At 49.4% G+C, this 19,598-nt stretch overlaps 1 protein-coding gene across 6 annotated transcripts in view; it reads right to left on the minus strand.

Moving 5' to 3' along the window:
- Positions 1–6,272: 6,272 nt before the first annotated feature.
- Positions 6,273–19,598, minus strand: part of F8 (coagulation factor VIII) — a 62,039-nt gene continuing 48,713 nt past the window's right edge. For 3 of the 6 annotated variants that reach the window (XM_075573109.1, XM_075573108.1, XM_075573112.1), the window contains 6 exons: positions 19,139–19,294; positions 12,856–13,000; positions 7,894–8,042; positions 7,269–7,448; positions 6,881–7,003; positions 6,273–6,588 (listed from right to left, as the gene is read on the minus strand). In XM_075573109.1, coding sequence (XP_075429224.1) covers positions 6,547–6,588; positions 6,881–7,003; positions 7,269–7,448; positions 7,894–8,042; positions 12,856–13,000; positions 19,139–19,294 — 795 coding nt within the window. In that variant the 3' untranslated portion in view covers positions 6,273–6,546. Of the gene's footprint in view, positions 7,004–7,268; positions 7,449–7,893; positions 8,043–12,855; positions 13,001–19,138; positions 19,295–19,598 lie in introns of those variants that run through there. The other 3 variants (XM_075573111.1, XM_075573110.1, XR_012788393.1) reach the window with 3 other exon arrangements.

Here is a 19,598-nt window from a genome sequence, read left to right on the forward strand (position 1 = left end):
GGAGTGCACCCCAAGAAATAAGGACTGAAATTGAAATCCTAGCTAACAAGAAACACGTGATTGAAGAGACCGCACTGTCCTTAACCCTTTTGTCGCATGGAGTGATCGCTGATTGGTTCGCTGCAAATGACATCAGAATGTGAAGATGGAAAGACGAAAACGTATTAAGAAGACAAAAACCTACAAATATAGGATAAGTATGTGTTGTATAAATGTAACATAGGTTGATTAGTGTTTTTTTTCAACCTCACTTACTATGTAACATAAAGAACCTAAAGAATAACGGCAGAGTATTTCAACTAGAGCTGGAACATCTCTTCTGCTTGCTCAAAATGCACGGGGACACCTTAACAATCAAACAACGATGAAAAAGTTTATGAAGATTGTAGTTGAAAGCACCGAAAAAACTGGAGGACAAAAAACAGGATAAGAAAATATCAGATGAGACAAAGCAGTTACTAAAGAAGCAGCAAGAAATGAGGCAATCCCAAGATGCAAGAATAAGAATTGAATGTGTAGAACTGTGCAAGAGATCTGCAAAGGTGTTACTGAAGATGTAAGAAAATGTAATTGTGATATGGCGAGGAAGACTACTGAAGATAAGAAAAGCTTAAAGAAGATGACAAAGCAGCGGATACAAAGCATTGTGGGGATCGACTTTGGAAGCTCCTGCTGTGAGTTTATTTATTTATAAAATGTTTTACCAGGAAGTAATTCGTTGAGAGTTACCTCTCGTTTTCAGGTATGTCCTGGGCACAGAGATATGATGACAGATACATGGTTACAAATACATGGTTACATTAAGTGAGCAGGGTTATACATTATATACAAGACATTGCATGCACGGTTAAAGATAATATATGTTATAGGCGTATGTAACGGTTACAGGCCAGATTAAAATGTGAGACCGCTTTAGTTTTGAAAGAACTTAGACTGGTGGTGGCTGTGAGAGTCTCTGGTAGATTGTTCCAGTTGTGGGGGGCACGGTAAGAGAAGGAGGAGCGGCTGGATACTTTGCTGACCCGTGGGATCATGAACAGTTTTTTGGAGTCAGATCTCAGGTGATAAGTGCTGCATGTGGTAGGGGCGAGGAGCTTGCCCAGAAAGTATTTGAAGACAGGAAAGATGAACTTTGCGCCTGGACTCAAGTGATGACCAATCTAGTTCTTTCAGCATTTCGCAGTAATGTGTGTTCAGTGGTGGGATTCAGAAATTTTAGCAACCGGTTCTCTCTCACCTTTCGCCCTTTCATAGTGAAAAATCATCATCAGCTCTCCCCCTGCCCCCTCATCTTCAGATCTCCCCATCCCCTCATCTTCAGATCTCCCCCAGCCCCCCTCATCATCAGATCTCCCCCAGCCCCCCTCATCATCAGATCTCCCCCAGTCCTCCTCATCATCAGATCTCCCCCAGTCCCCTTCATCAGATCTCCCCCAGTCCTCCTCATCATCAGATCTCCCCCAGTCCCCTTCATCAGATCTCCCCCAGTCCTCCTCATCATCAGATCTCCCCCAGTACCCCTCTCATCCTCAGATCTTCCCAGATCCCTTCATCATTAGATCTCCCCCAGTCCTTATCATTCTCAGATCTCCCCTCAGCAGCCTCAGATCTCCCCCAGTCCCCCTCAGCAGCCTCAGATCTCCCCCAGTCCCCCTCAGCATCCTCAGATCTCCCCCAGTCCCCCTCAGCATCCTCAGATCTCCCCCAGTCCCCCTCAGCATCCTCAGATCTCCCCCAGTCCCCCTCAGCATCCTCAGATCTCCCCCAGTCCTCCTCATATCCTCAGATCTCCCCCAGTCCTCCTCATATCCTCAAATCTCCCCCAGTCCCCCTCAGCATCCTCAGATCTCCCCCAGTCCCTTCACATCTCCCCAAGTCCTCTCAGTCCCTCTCACATCTCCCTCAGTCCCTCTCACATATCCCTCACTCCCTTTCACATCTTCTCACTCATCTCCCCCAGCCCCTCTGACATCTCCCTCACATCTCCCCCTGTCCCTCTCACATCTCCCTCACATCTCCCCCTGTCCCTCTCACATCTCCCTCAGTCCCTCTCACATCTCCCCCACCCTCCTCACATCTCCCTCACTCCCTCTCACATCTCCCTCAGTCCCTCTCACATCTCCCTCAGTCCCTCTCACATCTCCCCAAGTCCTCCTCACATCTCCCTCACTCCCTCTCACATCTCCCCCAGTCCCTCTCACATCTCCCTCAGCCCCTCTCACATCTCCCCAAGTCCTCCTCACATCTCCCTCACTCCCTCTCACATCTCCCTCAGCCCCTCTCACATCTCCCTCAGCCCCTCTCATATCTTCCTCAGCCCCTCTCACATCTCCCTCAGTCCCTCTCACATCTCCCCCAGGCCCTCTCACATCTCCCTCAGTCCCTCTCACATCTCCCCCAGGCCCTCTCACATCTCCCTCAGTCCCTCTCACATCTCCCTCAGTCCCTCTCACATCTCCCTCAGCCCCTCTCACATCTCCCCAAGTCCTCCTCACATCTCCCTCACTCCCTCTCACATCTCCCTCAGCCCCTCTCACATCTCCCTCAGCCCCTCTCACATCTCCCTCAGTCCCTCTCACATATCCCTCACTCCCTTTCACATCTTCTCACTCATCTCCCCCAGCCCCTCTGACATCTCCCTCACATCTCCCCCTGTCCCTCTCACATCTCCCTCAGCCCCTTTCACATCTCCCCAGCCCCTCTCACATCTCCCTCACATCTCCCCCTGTCCCTCTCACATCTCCCTCAGTCCCTCTCACATCTCCCCCACCCTCCTCACATCTCCCTCACTCCCTCTCACATCTCCCTCAGTCCCTCTCACATCTCCCTCAGTCCCTCTCACATCTCCCCAAGTCCTCCTCACATCTCCCTCACTCCCTCTCACATCTCCCCCAGTCCCTCTCATATCTTCCTCAGCCCCTCTCACATCTCCCTCAGTCCCTATCACATCTCCCCCAGGCCCTCTCACATCTCCCTCAGTCCCTCTCACATCTCCCCCAGGCCCTCTCACATCTCCCTCAGTCCCTCTCACATCTCCCTCAGTCCCTCTCACATCTCCCTCAGCCCCTCTCACATCTCCCCAAGTCCTCCTCACATCTCCCTCACTCCCTCTCACATCTCCCTCAGCCCCTCTCACATCTCCCTCAGCCCCTCTCACATCTCCCTCAGTCCCTCTCACATATCCCTCACTCCCTTTCACATCTTCTCACTCATCTCCCCCAGCCCCTCTGACATCTCCCTCACATCTCCCCCTGTCCCTCTCACATCTCCCTCAGCCCCTTTCACATCTCCCCAGCCCCTCTCACATCTCCCTCACATCTCCCCCTGTCCCTCTCACATCTCCCTCAGTCCCTCTCACATCTCCCCCAATCCATCTCACATCTCCCCCACCCTCCTCACATCTCCCTAACTCCCTCTCACATCTCCCTCAGTCCCTCTCACATCTCCCTCAGTCCCTCTCACATCTCCTTCAGCCCCTCTCACATCTCCCTCAGTCCCTCTCACATCTCCCCCAGTCCCTCTCTTATCTCCCCCAGTCCTTCTCACATCTCCCCAAGTCCCTCTCTTATCTCCCCCAGTCCCTCTCACATCTCCCTCAGTCCTTCTCACATCTCCCCAAGTCCTCCTCACATCTCCCTCACTCCCTCTCACATCTCCCTCAGCCCCTCTCACATCTCCCTCAGTCCCTCTCACATCTCCCCCAGTCCCTCTCTTATCTCCCCCAGTCCTTCTCACATCTCCCCAAGTCCCTCTCTTATCTCCCCCAGTCCCTCTCACATCTCCCTCAGTCCTTCTCACATCTCCCCAAGTCCTCCTCACATCTCCCTCACTCCCTCTCACATCTCCCTCAGCCCCTCTCACATCTCCCTCAGTCCCTCTCACATCTCCCTCAGTCCCTCTCACATCTCCCTCAGTCCCTCTCACATCTCCCTCAGTCCCTCTCACAACTCTCTCTCACATCTCCCTCAGCCCCTCTCACATCTACCTCAGTCCCTCTCACATCTCCCTCAGTCCCTCTCACATCTCCCTCAGTCCCTCTCACAACTCTCTCTCACATCTCCCTCAGTCCCTCTCACATCTCCTCCTCCATGCCTACTTAGCTGGACATGGGCAGGGGGAGATGGTATGTAGCAGGCCCCGTAGAAGAATCTCTTGAGGCAGAGCACAAGGTGAGGAGTGCTCTAGCGGCAGACACCAGAAGTTCCGGGCCAGACCGCTAGATGGCGCACATCCCCTGCAGTCCTGCTCTGCAACAAGTGATTCTACTGTACAACCGGCTAATGCAACGCTTAGGCAAACTTGAGAAATTCCAGGAACAGGTTCGCATGTACCGGTGCGAACCGGGTGAATCCCACCACTGTGAGTGTGTTGTAGTTGCATTGGAGGACAACGCAGCATATTGAGTTGTAGAGGGTATCAAGTTTGCCAAGGTGAGTTTGGGGTGCCGTGTCATATACTATGTCCCCATAGTCTATAATTGGTATCAGCATCTGCTGTGCGATACGCTTTTTAACCAGCAGACTTAGGGAGGCTTTGTTCCTATAGCGTACCCCTAGTTTGGCATAGGTTTTGGACATCAGGGTATCAATGTGCAACTCAAATGTTAAATGGGAGTCAAACCATATGCCCAAATATTTGAAACTAGTGACAGGGGCTAGGATAGTACTAGAGTTGGTTCTGATCTGGAGCTCATTCATTAGAAGCTTTAGAAATTTAGCCTTTGTCCCAAATACCACTGTTACAGTCTTGTCTGTGTTTACAAACAGTTTGTTTTGGGAAATCCAATTATCAAGTCTCAAAAAGACAGATTGAAGTACGTGTTCAAGGTCGGAGAGGCTAGGGCTGTGTGCATATAAGATTGTGTCATCCGCATACATGTGTATTGAAGCTCCCTTACAAGCTGTAGGAAGATCATTAATGAACATTGAGAAGAGTAGGGGCCCCAGAACAGAGCCTTGCGGGACAAAGCAGGTTTATCCAAGAGGTTGGAGTTAGTGCCCGAGATGGACACATGTTGGGATCTACACGATAGGTAGGACAGAAACCAGTTTAAAGCATGCTTCCCTATTCCAGAGCACTGGAGTTTGTTTAGCAAGATAACATGATCAACAGTATCAAAAGCCTTTGCAAAATCTAGGAATATTTCACCAGTAAATTGTCCCAGTTCCATTTCACACTGGATCTCATTGCAAACTTTTAGGAGGGTAGTGTTTTGGGGGCAAAAGCCAGGTTGGAATTGGCTAGGGAAATTTGTCTTGTTATAGTAATCGCTTAATTAGGAGTGAGCACATTTTTCCATGACTTTGGATAGTATTGGGAGAAGAGAGATTGGCCTGTAGTTTGAGACAGTGTTTTTGTCCCCACTTTTGAAGATTGGGACAACTCTGGCAGTTTTCCAGGTTTTAGGGATATTGCCTGCAGACAGAATAGAGTTGATTAGGGAAGCAAACGTTTTGGCAATGGCTGGGGCACCAAGTTGTAGAAACTTAGATTGCAGTAAGTCAGGTCCACATTGGCTTCTTAGTTTTAATTTGAGGAGCGCTTGAGTAATCTCCTCTTCAGATACTGGGACAAATTGAAAATTGTGACAGCTATCCCACCCTCACTAAAGTGCGGTTTGGGCCTTACTGCGTGTGATCCACCATTATATATTTATTTTGGGGACCCCCTTGGAGACACCTCATGAACACCTAGGGGTTCCCGAAGCCCCTGTTGCGATTTACCGGTCTAAATAATGGAACCTGCCCCCTTAGAAGATACATGTAGTAAACTACTGTTGCTACTTGCTAGAAGTTTGGACCCCTTTTTCTGGCTGTTGGACCTATAGTTTTTTCTTTGTAACAAGTAATTCCATTTTCACAACCCTATCTACAGACAGTCCTCGGTTATGCAACGGAATCCGTTCTGGAAGTAGCGTTGGATAGTGAAACCGTTGTAAAGTGAGTCCCATGTTAATTAGGAGCGGTGAGCGTTGGGTAACGCATTCCGGTGTCGAATAACGCATTCCGGCGTCGAAAAACAGCTCATTGGGTTGCATTGTAAAGCGTTGGATATGCCATTCGTTGTAAAGTGAAACATTGGATAACGAGGACTACCTGTATATATATATATCTTTATCCACTTTAGTGCACATTCAACTTTTTTCGTACTAATGTAATCTGTGCTTCTGTTTTTGTCAATGTGTCCTCTCTATTTTTCACCAATAATCTCATTAAATTCATAGAACAATTACCCAAGATTATTTCTCATTTTGTAATAAATTCTGTCATCACTTTCAGAAGATGCTTGCTTTAATACTCTTAAACAACAAGGTATATTATTACATTATGATTATATTTCGCCAATGATATAAGATCGTACCAACCCCTTATTTCCGTCTTTAGACATTTCTCCAATTCATGGAGCAGATACCTAGGATCCTCCCTTCCCAATACGTTGGCGGTGAGGAGGTCCAAGAAACGTCTGCTCGTTTTCACCATCCTAAAGGTGGGTGGTGAAGAGGTCCAAGGACTGTCTACTCCCTTTCACCATTCAAAGCATTGGTGGTTAGGAGGTCCAAAGACTGTCTGCTCTGATTTCTATGTAGATCTAAAATAAAAACTACTTATTACTTCTACAGAACAAAAATATAAAAAAATCTATCTATAAAAAAAATAATAATATATATATATATAGTTAATTTCAGTGAAAATTTTCACAAAGCAGCAGACAGTTCGAATTGATAATATATATTTCTGTGTGTGTGTGTGTGTGTGTGTGTATGTATACACACACACACACACACACACACACACACACACACACCTGGTGTGTGTTTATGTGTGTGTGTGTGTATATGCAGGTGATACATTTAATATCAGGTGCTCTCACACCCCAGCACCTCCAGTCTCAGGGCGATCCCCCCCCTCCAGCTCTCAGGGTGCAGTCTCAGGAAGCGAGTAATGAGGGGAGGCTGCACGGTGACCCAGATTGGGGTGTCGGGGTCCCTGTTCCCCTGGTATACCTACAGTAAAGACACAGAGACCCTCAGTGTATATCACAGAGAAAGATACCCTTTGTATACAGAGACAGAGACTATCAGTACACAGCACAGACACACTTAGTATAAAGCAGAGAGATAAACATTGTAAGCACTGTATATAACACAGAGACAGGGACCCTCAGTATACAGCACTGAGTGTCACACAGTCATATATACACATTGTCCCATGCTCACTCTCTTTTACACATGGTGACACACACTATAACACACACACATTGTCACACACCTGGGTGGCACCCCCGGGTTCCTTCACACGCTCCCAGATGTCACCGTCGATGCTGCTGCTCAGAGAGAAGCGAGTGACAAACATGGGACTGAAGGAGGAGCGCGCGCCCTGTGTCACCAAACCTGTCACCTTCACACGGTGACCAATGTCCACCTGCAGCCACTCACCGGGCGAATCCGCCTGTGGGGGAGGGGAAGAGTGACATTCTGCGGGGAGGGGGGGGGGGGGGAGCGATGCTTTGCGATAAGAGGGGGAATGGCACGATGCTCTGCGGGGGAGAGGGAGAGTGATGCTCTGCAGGGGAGGGGAAAAGTGATGCTCTCCAGAGGAGGGGAAGAGTGATGCTCTGCAACAAGAGAAGGGATGGCACGATGCTCTGCGGTGTAGAGGGAAAGAGATGTCCAGAGGGGGAGAAGGAGAGTGACGCTCTGCAGGGGAGAAGGAGATGCTCTGCTGGGAAGAGGGGAAAATGCTTTGGTGGGAGAGTGGCGCTCTGCGGGGGAGAGTGACGCTCTGCGGGGGATAGGGATGTTCTGCGGGGCAGAGTGATACTCTGAACAGGAGAGAGAGTAATAGTCTGCATTGGAGAGGGATGCTCTGCGGGGTGCGATGCTGCGCTCCTCACCCGCGGTCTCCATGCGTTGACTCGCCCGCGCTGTTTCAATCTCGCTAAGTTCGGGACCCATGAGGAAATGATGGAGTGAAGGTGAGAGGAGGCGGAGAGACGATGGGAAGGGAGAGAACCGGACTGTAACCCGAAGGGCAGAGAGCAGCCTATGAGACAAGGAGAGTGTGAGTGAGGGAGTGGGAGAGGGAGGGGGGAAAGAGAGGAGGGGGAGAGAGAGTAAGGAGGGGTGAGAGATGGGGAGAGTGAGTGAGAGAAAGAGAGAGTAAATGTGGGACAGTGAGAGAGGGATGGGGATGAGAGACAGGAAGAGGGAGAGTGAGAACGAAGGCGAGTGAGAGGTGGTGAAGAGATGGGGAGAGTGAGAGAGAAAGAGGGAGGGAGCTAGAGAGTGAGTGTGTGGGAGATGGGGGAGAGTGTGAGAAAGAGAGATGGGAGAGAGAGAGAAAGAGAGAGGGATGAGAGAGGAGGGGAGATGGGGAGAGTGAGAGAAAGACGGAGAGGGAGGGAGAGAAAGATAGAATAAAGCAGAGAGGGTGAGGTGAGAAAAAGGGGAGAGAGCGAAGGAGATAGAGGGAGAGACAGTTGGTGTGTTACTCCGAGGTTTTTGCCGGAGATACACAGATCCAGAACGAGGCTCGGTTGTATAGCCGAACGGGACTTTTAAACTTGCTAGGACGTAACTAGCATCCCCACGGTACCGTGGTACCCAGAGACTAATTGCGTGTGGAAGACATCCTGGGTACGTCTACCAAAGTGGCGCCCAGCACCTAGCGAGCTAGGATTACCCAGGTAACCCCGTTTTTATGCGTGTATCCCTGATGCTGGGTATTGTGCTGGTCTGGTTGGCTCAGGACAAAATAAATCCGTTTTATTTAACTTGTTCTGATCTCCCGTGACTGGCTGCACATTACATCAGAACCCGTCACAGGCTAAGAGACGCCCACTATACCCCACATCCCTGTGTGTAACTGTCACCCACGTACTGTGTAATCATTATACCCTACCCCCTGTTATTCATGTACTGTGTAATCATTATACCCTAACCCCTGTTATTCATGTACTGTGTAATCATTATACCCTACCCCCTGTTATTCATGTACTGTGTAATCATTATACCCTACCCCGTTATTCATGTACTGTGTAACCATTATACCCTACCCCCTGTTATTCATGTACTGTGTAACCATTATACCTACCCCGTTATTCATGTACTGTGTAATCATTATACCCTACCCCTGTTATTCATGTACTGTGTAACCATTATACCCTACCCCCTGTTATTCATGTACTGTGTAACCATTATACCCTACCCCCTGTTATTCATGTCTGTGTACCATTATACCCTACCCCCTGTTATTCATGTACTGTGTAATCATTATACCCTACCCCCTGTTATTCATGTACTGTGTAACATTATACCCTACCCCCTGTTATTCATGTACTGTGTAATCATTATACCCTACCCCCTGTTATTCATGTACTGGGTAATCATTATACCCTACCCCTGTTATTCATGCACTGTGTAACCATTATACCCTACCCCTGTTATTCATGTACTGTGTAATCATTAGACCCTACCCCCTGTTATTCATGTACTATGTAATCATTATACCCTTCCCCTGTTATTCATGTACTGTGTAACCATTATACCCTACCCCCTGTTATTCATGTACTGTGTAATCATTATACCCTACCCCCTGTTATTCATGTACTGTGTAACCATTATACCCTACCCCCTGTTATTCATGCACTGTGTAACCATTATACCCTACCCCCTGTTATTCATGCACTGTGTAACCATTATACCCTACCCCCTGTTATTCATGCACTGTGTAACCATTATACCCTACCCCCTGTTATTCATGTACTATGTAATCATTATACCCCTACCCCCTGTTATTCATGTACTGTGTAACCATTATACCCTACCCCCTGTTATTCATGCACTGTGTAACCATTATACCCTACCCCCTGTTATTCATGTACTGTGTAATCATTATACCCTACCCCCTGTTATTCATGTACTATGTAATCATTATACCATACCCCCTGTTATTCATGTACTGTGTAATCATTATACCCTACCCCCTGTTATTCATGTACTGGGTAATCATTATACCCTACCCCCTGTTATTCATGCACTGTGTAACCATTATACCCTACCCCCTGTTATTCATGTACTGTGTAATCATTATACCCTAACCCCTGTTATTCATGTACTGTGTAATCATTATACCCTACCCCGTTATTAATAATAGGGAATAGGGAGGGATGGAGGGATGGAGGGATGGAGGGATGGAGAGAGAGAGAGAGAGAGAGAGAGAGAGAGAGAGAGAGAGAGAGAGAGAGAGAGAGAGAGAGAGAGAGAGAGAGAGAGAGAGAGAGAGAGAGAGAGAGAGAGAGAGAGAAGAGAGGTGGGGAGAGGGATTACTGTGTAATCATTATACCCTAACCCCCGTTATTCATGTACTGTGTAACCATTATACCCTACCCCCTGTTATTCATGTACTGTGTAACCATTATACCCTACTCCCTGTTATTCATGTACTGTGTAACCATTATACCCTACCCCCTGTTATTCATGTACTGTGTAATCATTATACCCTACCCCCTGTTATTCATGTACTGTGTAATCATTATACCCTACCCCCTGTTATTCATGTACTGTGTAATCATTATACCCTACCCCCTGTTATTCATGTACTGTGTAATCATTATACCCTAACCCCCGTTATTCATGTACTGTGCAACCATTATACCCTACCCCCTGTTATTCATGTACTGTGTAACCATTATACCCTACCCCCTGTTATTCATGTACTGTGTAATCATTATACCCTACCCCCTGTTATTCATGTACTGTGTAATCATTATACCCTACCCCCTGTTATTCATGTACTGTGTAACCATTATACCCTACCCCCTGTTATTCATGTACTGTGTAACCATTATACCCTACCCCCTGTTATTCATGTACTGTGTAATCATTATACCCTACCCCCTGTTATTCATGTACTGTGTAATCATTATACCCTACCCCCTGTTATTCATGTACTGTGTAATCATTATACCCTACCCCCTGTTATTCATGTACTGTGTAATCATTATACCCTAACCCCCGTTATTCATGTACTGTGTAACCATTATACCCTACCCCCTGTTATTCATGTACTGTGTAACCATTATACCCTACCCCCTGTTATTCATGTACTGTGTAACCATTATACCCTACCCCCTGTTATTCATGTACTGTGTAATCATTATACCCTACCCCCTGTTATTCATGTACTGTGTAATCATTATACCCTACCCCCTGTTATTCATGTACTGTGTAATCATTATACCCTACCCCCTGTTATTCATGTACTATGTAATCATTATACCCTACCCCCTGTTATTCATGTACTGTGTAACCATTATACCCTACCCCCTGTTATTCATGTACTGTGTAATCATTATACCCCAACCCCTGTTATTCATGTACTGTGTAATCATTATACCCTACCCCCTGTTATTCATGTACTGTGTAACCATTATACCCTACCCCATTATTCATGTACTGTGTAATCATTATACCCTACCCCCTGTTATTCATGTACTGTGTAATCATTATACCCTACCCCCTGTTATTCATGTACTGTGTAATCATTATACCCTACCCCGTTATTAATAATAGGGAATAGGGAGGGATGGAGGGATGGAGGGATGGAGGGACGGAGGGATGGAGGGATGGAGAGAGAGAGAGAGAGAGAGAGAGAGAGAGAGAGAGAGAGAGAGAGAGAGAGAGAGAGAGAGAGAGAGAGAGAGAGAGAGAGAGAGAAGAGAGGTGGGGAGAGGGAGAGAAAGAGAAAATGAGGGAGAGAGAGAGTGAGAAAGAAATAGAGGAAGAGAGGGAGTGTGTGATCGAGGGATAGAGATAGGGGAGGAAAGAGAGAGAGAGAGTGAGATAGGAGAGAGTGAAAGAGAGAGCGTGATATAGGGAAAGGGTGATGCAAATAGAGAGAAAAAGACAGACAGAGAGATAAGGAAGGAGAGAGAGAGGGATATTGAGAGAGTATGAGAGAGAAAGTGAGAGATAGAAAGAGAGGTGGGGGAGAAAGGGGATGAGAGCTAGGGAGGGAGAGAGAGGGAAGAGAAAGGTCGGGAGAGGGAGAGAAAGAGAGAATGAGTGAGAGAAAAGTCAGAAAGAAAAACAGGAAGAGAGGGTGTGTGTGATCAAGGGATAGAGAGAGGGGACGAAAGAGAGAGAGAGAAAGAGAGAGTAAGATAGGAGGAGAGTGAGAGAGAGAAAGAGTGTGAGAGAGAGTGATATAGGGAAAAGGGAGATAAAAACCGAGAGAGAAAGAGACAGAAAGAGAAGGAAGGAGAGAGGGATATTGAGAGAGTATGAGAGATAGAAAGAGCATGGGAGGAGAGAGAGGGGAAGAAAAGGGATGAGAGCTAGGGAGGAAGAGAGAAAGGGGATGAGAGCTAGGGAGGAAGAGAGGGGAGAGGGAGAAAGAGAAATAGAGGGAGTGTGAGCAGGGATAGAGAGTGAGAGAGATTGAGATTGAAAGGGAGAAGGAGAGATAGGAGTACAAGATAGGAGAGTGTGAAAGAGGGAGATAGAGAGAGGAGAGAGAGAGAGAGAGAGAGAAAGAGGGCGAAGAAGGGGAAAAGAGAAGAGAGGGAGAGGTAGACAGAGCAGGAAGAGTGAGCAAGAGAGAGGGAATAGAGAGAGTAGGAGAGGGAGAGAGATAACTCACTGAGAGAGAGAGGCAGAGAGAAGATAGAGTAGGAGAGAAGAGAGAGTCGGAGAGATAGAGAGTAGGGGAGAGCATTGGTCAAGGAGAAGAAGAGGGAGAGAGAGACAAAGGGAGGGTAAAAGAGAGAAATTGGGAGAGAGTCACAAGAGAGAGGATTAGAGAGCAGTCCAGAGGTGAAGAGTGATGTGGGAAGTCAGTGGTGGAGCTGTCTCACTGGTAATATCGCAGCCAATGAGTTCCATGCGCAGAGCAGCACGGGCTCCGGTGTGAGTGGGGTGCAGCCGCAGGAAGCGGGCGACGAGAGGCGGATCAAACATGTTCTCTCTAACACTGGATCCGTCAACATTCCCAAAGAACACCTGAGAGACAGAAAGAGAAAGGGAGGGAGAGAGGAGAGGCAAAGGGATAAGGGGAGAGAGAGGGAGAGAGAGAGAGAGAGAGAAAGGGAGGGAGAGAGGGAGAGAGGAGAGGCAAAGAGATAAGGGGAGGGAGAGAGAGAGATGAGAGAAAGACAAGAGAGAGAGAGATGGGGGCAGAAAGAAAGACAATGGGAGGTGAGGGAGAGAGGAGAGAAAGAAAAAGAGGAGAGAGGGGGAAATAGAGAGGAGGGGAGAAAAGAAAAGAAAGAGGGAGGGGGTAAAGGAAAGAAGGAGATGAAGCAGGGTTATAGAAGTAGAGAGGTATGGCAGAGGAGCGAGAAGGAAAGAGAGAGGGAACCACATGGAGTGGGGGAAGAGAGAAACAAGTAGATAAGGGGAGGTAGAGAGGCAAGCAGGGGGAGAGAGAGGAGGAGAGAGAAGGAGAAAAAAAAAGGGGGGGGGGAGAGCCAAGGAAATAAAGAGAGAGGGGTAGAGATAGGAGGGAGGGAGAGAGAGGAAGCAGTGAGTTATGGGAGTGCCAACAGGAAAACTAAGTAAGTCTGAGTGTTACAGGTGTATACACAAAGTACATGTGTGTATCGCACATCTCCCTTCACATGCACAGAGTACACACATCTGTGCACACAGTGTGAGAGCGAGAGGAGCAGAGACATCTCCTGTACTGTGCACAGTGTGAGAGAGAGGAGCAGAGACATCTCCTGTACTGTGCACAGTGTGAGAGAGAGGAGCAGAGACATCTCCTGTACTGTGAACACAGTGAGAGAGAGACGGGCAGACACATCTCCTGTACTGTGCACACAGTGTGTGAGAGAGGAGCAGAGACATCTCCTGTACTGTGCACAGTGTGAGAGAGAGAGGAGCAGAGACATCTCCTGTACTGTGAACACAGTGAGAGAGAGACGGGCAGAGACATCTCCTGTACTGTGCACACAGTGTGAGAGAGAGGAGCAGAGACATCTCCTGTACTGTGCACAGTGTGAGAGAGAGAGGAGCAGAGACATCTCCTGTACTGTGAACACAGTGAGAGAGAGACGGGCAGAGACATCTCCTGTACTGTGCACAGTGTGAGAGAGAGGAGCAGAGACATCTCCTGTACTGTGCACACAGTGTGAGAGAGAGGAGCAGATACATCTCCTGTACTGTGCACAGTGTGAGAGAGAGAGGAGCAGAGACATCTCCTGTACTGTGCACACAGTGTGAGAGAGACCGGCAGAGACATCTCCTGTACAGTGCACACAGTGTGAGTGAGACGGGCAGAGACATCTCCTGTACTGTGCACAGTGTGAGAGAGAGAGAGGCAGAGACATCGCCTGTAGTGTGCACAGTGTGAGAGAGAGAGGAGCAGAGACATCTCCTGTACTGTGAACACAGTGAGAGAGAGACGGGCAGAGACATCTCCTGTACTGTGCACACTGTGAGAGAGAGGAGCAGAGACATCTCCTGTACTGTGCACAGTGTGAGAGAGAGGAACAGAGACATCTCCTGTACTGTGCACAGTGTGAGAGAGAGGAGCAGATACATCTCCTGTACTGTGCACAGTGTGAGAGAGACAGGCAGAGACATCTCCTGCACTGTGCACACAGTGAGAGAGATGGGCAGAGACATCTCCTGTACTGTGCACACAGTGTGAGAGAGAGGAGCAGAGACATCTCCTGTACTGTGCACAGTGTGAGAGAGAGGAGCAGAGACATCTCCTGTACTGTGCACAGTGTGAGAGAGACGGGCAGAGACATCTCCTGCACTGTGCACACAGTGAGAGAGACGGGCAGAGACATCTCCTGTACTGTGCACACAGTGTGAGAGAGAGGAGCAGAGACATCTCCTGTACTGTGCACACAGTGTGAGAGAGAGGCAGAGACATCGCCTGTGCTGTGCACAGTGTGAGAGAGAGGAGCAGAGACATCTCCTGTACTGTGCACACACTGTGAGAGAGGAGCAGAGACATCTCCTGTACAGTGCACACAGTGTGAGAGAGAGGAGCAGAGACATCTCCTGTACTGTGCACACAGTGTGAGAGAGGAGGAGAGACATCTCCTGTACTGTGCACACAGTGTGAGAGAGGAGCAGAGACATCTCCTGTACTGTGCACACAGTGTGAGAGAGACGGGCAGAGACATCTCCTGTACTGTGCACACAGTGAGAGAGAGACGGGCAGAGACATCTCCTGTACTGTGCACAGTGTGAGAGAGACGCGCAGAGACATCTCCTGTACTGTGCACACAGTGTGTGAGAGAGAGGAGCAGAGACATCTCCTGTACTGTGCACACAGTGTGAGAGAGAGGAGCAGAGACATCTCCTGTACTGTGCACACAGTGTGAGAGAGAGGAGCAGAGACATCTCCTGTACAGTGCACAGTGTGAGAGAGTAGCAGAGACATCTCCTGTACTGTGCACACAGTGTGAGAGAGAGGAGCAGAGACATCTCCTGTACTGTGCACAGTGTGAGAGAGAGAGGAGCAGAGACATCTCCTGTACTGTGCACACAGTGAGAGAGCGACGGGCAGAGACATCTCCTGTACTGCGCACACAGTGACAGAGAGGAGCAAAGACATCTCCTGTACTGTGCACAGTGTGAGAGAGAGGAGCAGAGACATCTCCTGTACTGTGCACACAGTGTGAGAGAGACGGGCAGAGACATCTCCTGTACTGTGCACAGTGTGAGAGAGACGGGCAGAGACATCTCCTGTACTGTGCACACAGTGTGAGAGAGACGGGCAGAGACATCTCCTGTACTGTGCACACAGTGTGAGAGAGAGAGGAGCAGAGACGTCTCCTGTACTGTGCACACAGTGTGAGAGAGAGATGAGCAGAGACATCTCCTGTGCTGTGCACACAGTGTGAGAGAGAGAGAGAGGCCGAGACATCTCCTGTACTGTGCACACAGTGTGAGAGAGACGGGCAGAGACATCTCCTGTACTGTGCACACAGTGTGAGAGAGAGGCAGAGACATCGCCTGTATTGTGCACAGTGTGAGAGAGAGAGGAGCAGAGACATCTCCTGTACTGTGCACACAGTGTGTGAGAGAGGAGCAGAGACATCTCCTGTACTGTGCACACAGTGTGAGAGAGAGGAGCAGAGACATCTCCTGTACTGTGCACACTGTGAGAGAGAGGAGCAGAGACATCTCCTGTACTATGCACACAGTGTGAGAGAGAGGAGCAGAGACATCTCCTGTACTGTGCACACAGTGAGAGAGACAGGCAGAGACACAGTGTGAGAGAGAGGAGCAGAGACATCTCCTGTACTGTGCAACCAGTGTGAGAGAGACAGGCAGAGACATCTCCTGTACTGTGCACAGTGTGAGAGAGAGAGGAGCAGAGACATCTCCTGTACTGTGCACAGTGTGTGAGAGAGGAGCAGAGACATCTCCTGTACTGGGCACAGTGTGAGAGAGAGGAGCAGAGACATCGCCTGTACTGTGCACAGTGTGAGAGAGAGGAGCAGAGACATCTCCTGTACTGTGCAGACAGTGTGAGAGAGACGGGCAGAGACATCTCCTGTACTATCCACACAGTGTGAGAGAGACGGGCAGAGACATCTCCTGTACTGTGCACACAGTGTGAGAGAGAGAGGAGCAGAGACATCTCCTGTACTGTGCACACAGTGTGAGAGACGGGCAGAGACATCTCCTGTACTGTGCACAGTGTGAGAGACGGCAGAGACATCTCCTGTACTGTGCACAGTATGAGAGAGAGGAGCAGAGACATCTCCTTTACTGTGCACACAGTGTGTGAGAGAGAGAGGAGCAGAGACATCTCCTGTACTATGCACACAGTGTGAGAGAGAGAGGATCAGAGACATCGCCTGTACTGTGCACAGTGTGAGAGAGACGGGCAGAGACATCTCCTGTACTGTGCACACAGTGTGAGAGAGAGAGGAGCAGAGACATCTCCTGTACTGTGCACAGTGTGAGAGAGAGAGGCAGAGACATCGCCTGTAGTGTGCACAGTGTGAGAGGGACAGGCAGAGACATCTCCTGTACTGTGCACACAGTGTGAGAGAGAGGAGCAGAGACATCTCCTGTACTGTGCACACTGTGAGAGAGAGGAGCAGAGACATCTCCTGTACTATGCACACAGTGTGAGAGAGAGGAGCAGAGACATCTCCTGTACTGTGCACACAGTGAGAGAGACAGGCAGAGACATCTCCTGTACTGTGCACAGTGTGAGAGAGACGGGCAGAGACATCTCCTGTATTGTGCACAGTGTGAGAGAGAGGAGCAGAGACATCTCCTGTACTGTGCACACAGTGTGTAAGAGAGAGGAGCAGAGACATCTCCTGTACTGTGCACAGTGTGAGAGAGAGAGGAGCAGAGACATCTCCTGTACTGTGCACAGTGTGAGAGAGAGGAGCAGAGACATCGCCTGTACTGTGCACAGTGTGAGAGAGACGGGCAGAGACATCTCCTGTACTGTGCACACAGTGTGAGAGAGAGAGGAGCAGAGACATCTCCTGTACTGTGCACACAGTGTGAGAGAGACGGGCAGAGACATCTCCTGTACTGTGCACACAGTGTGAGAGAGGAGCAGAGACATCTCCTGTACTGTGCACACAGTGTGTGAGAGAGAGATGAGCAGAGACATCTCCTGTACTGTGCACACAGTGTGAGAGAGAGATGAGCAGAGACATCTCCTGTACTGTGCACAGTGTGAGAGAGATGGGCAGAGACATCTCCTGTACTGTGCACAGTGTGAGAGAGACGGGCAGAGACATCTCCTGTACTGTGCACAGTGTGAGAGAGAGAGGAACAGAGACATTTCCTGTACTGTGCACAGTGTGAGAGAGAGGAGCAGAGACATCTCCTGTATTGTGCACAGTGTGAGAGAGAGGAGCAGAGACATCTCCTGTACTGTGCACAGTGTGAGAGAGACGGGCAGAGACATCTCCTGTACTGTGCACACAGTGTGAGAGAGAGAGGAGCAGAGACATCTCCTGTACTGTGCACACAGTGAGAGAGAGGATCAGAGACATCCCCTGCACTGTGCACACAGTGTGAGAGAGACGGGCAGAGACATCTCCTGTACTGTGCACACAGTGTGAGAGAGAGATGAGCAGAGACATCTCCTGTACTGTGCACACAATGTGAGAGAGAGGAGCAGAGACATCTCCTGTACTGTGCAGTGTGAGAGAGATGGGCAGAGACATCTCCTGTACTGTGCGCACAGTGAGAGAGACGGGCAGAGACATCTCCTGTACTGTGCACACAGTGTGAGAGAGAGATGAGCAGAGACATCTCCTGTACTGTGCACAGTGTGAGAGAGACGGGCAGAGACATCTCCTGTACTGTGCACAGTGTGAGAGAGAGGAGCAGAGACATCTCCTGTACTGTGCACAGTGTGAGAGAGAGAGGAGCAGAGACATCTCCTGTACTGTGCACACAGTGTGAGAGAGAGGAGCAGAGACATCTCCTGTACTGTGCACACTGTGAGAGAGAGATGGGCAGAGACATCTCCTGTACTGTGCACAGTGTGAGAGAGACGGGCAGAGACATCTCCTATACTGTGCACACAGTGAGAGAGAGAGAGGAGCAGAGACATCTCCTGTACTGTGCACACAGTGAGAGAGACGGGCAGAGACATCTCCTGTACTGTGCACACAGTGAGAGAGACGGGCAGAGACATCTCCTGTACTGTGCACACAGTGAGAGAGACGGGCAGAGACATCTCCTGTACTGTGCACACAGTGAGAGAGAGAGAGGAGCAGAGACATCTCCTGTACTGTGCACACAGTGAGAGAGACGGGCAGAGACATCTCCTGTACTGTGCACACAGTGTGAGAGAGAGATGGGCAGAGACATCTCCTGTACTGTGCACAGTGTGAGAGAGACGGGCAGAGACATCTCCTGTACTGTGCACACAGTGAGAGAGACGGGCAGAGACATCTCCTGCACTGTTGAAACATACTGACTGTCAGCACACACACATCGCACATACTGTCAGCGCACAGACATCGCACATACTGACTGTCAGCGCACACACATCGCACATACTGACTGTCAGCGCACACACATCGCACATACTGTCAGCGCACACACATGGCACATACTGTCAGCGCACAGACATCGCACATACTGACTGTCAGCGCACACACATCGCACATACTGACTGTCAGCGCTCACCATCTGTGAGCTGCTGGCGTTGCCCTGGTATCGGCTCCAGGAGTCCCCGCGTAGACTGTAAAATACAACAAACTGCGAGATGTAAAGAGGGACGAGCCGCTGCCGCGCGCCCTGTGTGTGCACCGCGTGTACCAGCCTGGGGGTCAGGAGGTCCACCTGCCAAGGAGGGAGCACACCGTTTATATCCCCATATAACCAGGCCTCCTTCTTTCTTCTCTCCTCTCAATAATCTCTCTCTACCTTCTCCCCTACCTCTGTTCCCCCTCTTTCTTTCTTTCTTTCTTTCTCTCTCCGTGTCCCCCTCATTCTTGCCTCTGTGCCCCCCTCTTTCTCTCTTGCCTCTACTGTGCCCCCATATTTCTCTCTCCCTCTCTCCTCTACCTCTGTACCCCATCTTTCTCTCTCCCTCTCTCTCCTCTACCCAAGTGCCCCCTCTTTATCTCTCCCCCTCTCCTCTACC

This window comes from Ascaphus truei, chromosome 16, assembly GCF_040206685.1.
Source record: "Ascaphus truei isolate aAscTru1 chromosome 16, aAscTru1.hap1, whole genome shotgun sequence".
Classification (NCBI taxonomy): Eukaryota; Metazoa; Chordata; class Amphibia; order Anura; family Ascaphidae; genus Ascaphus; species Ascaphus truei.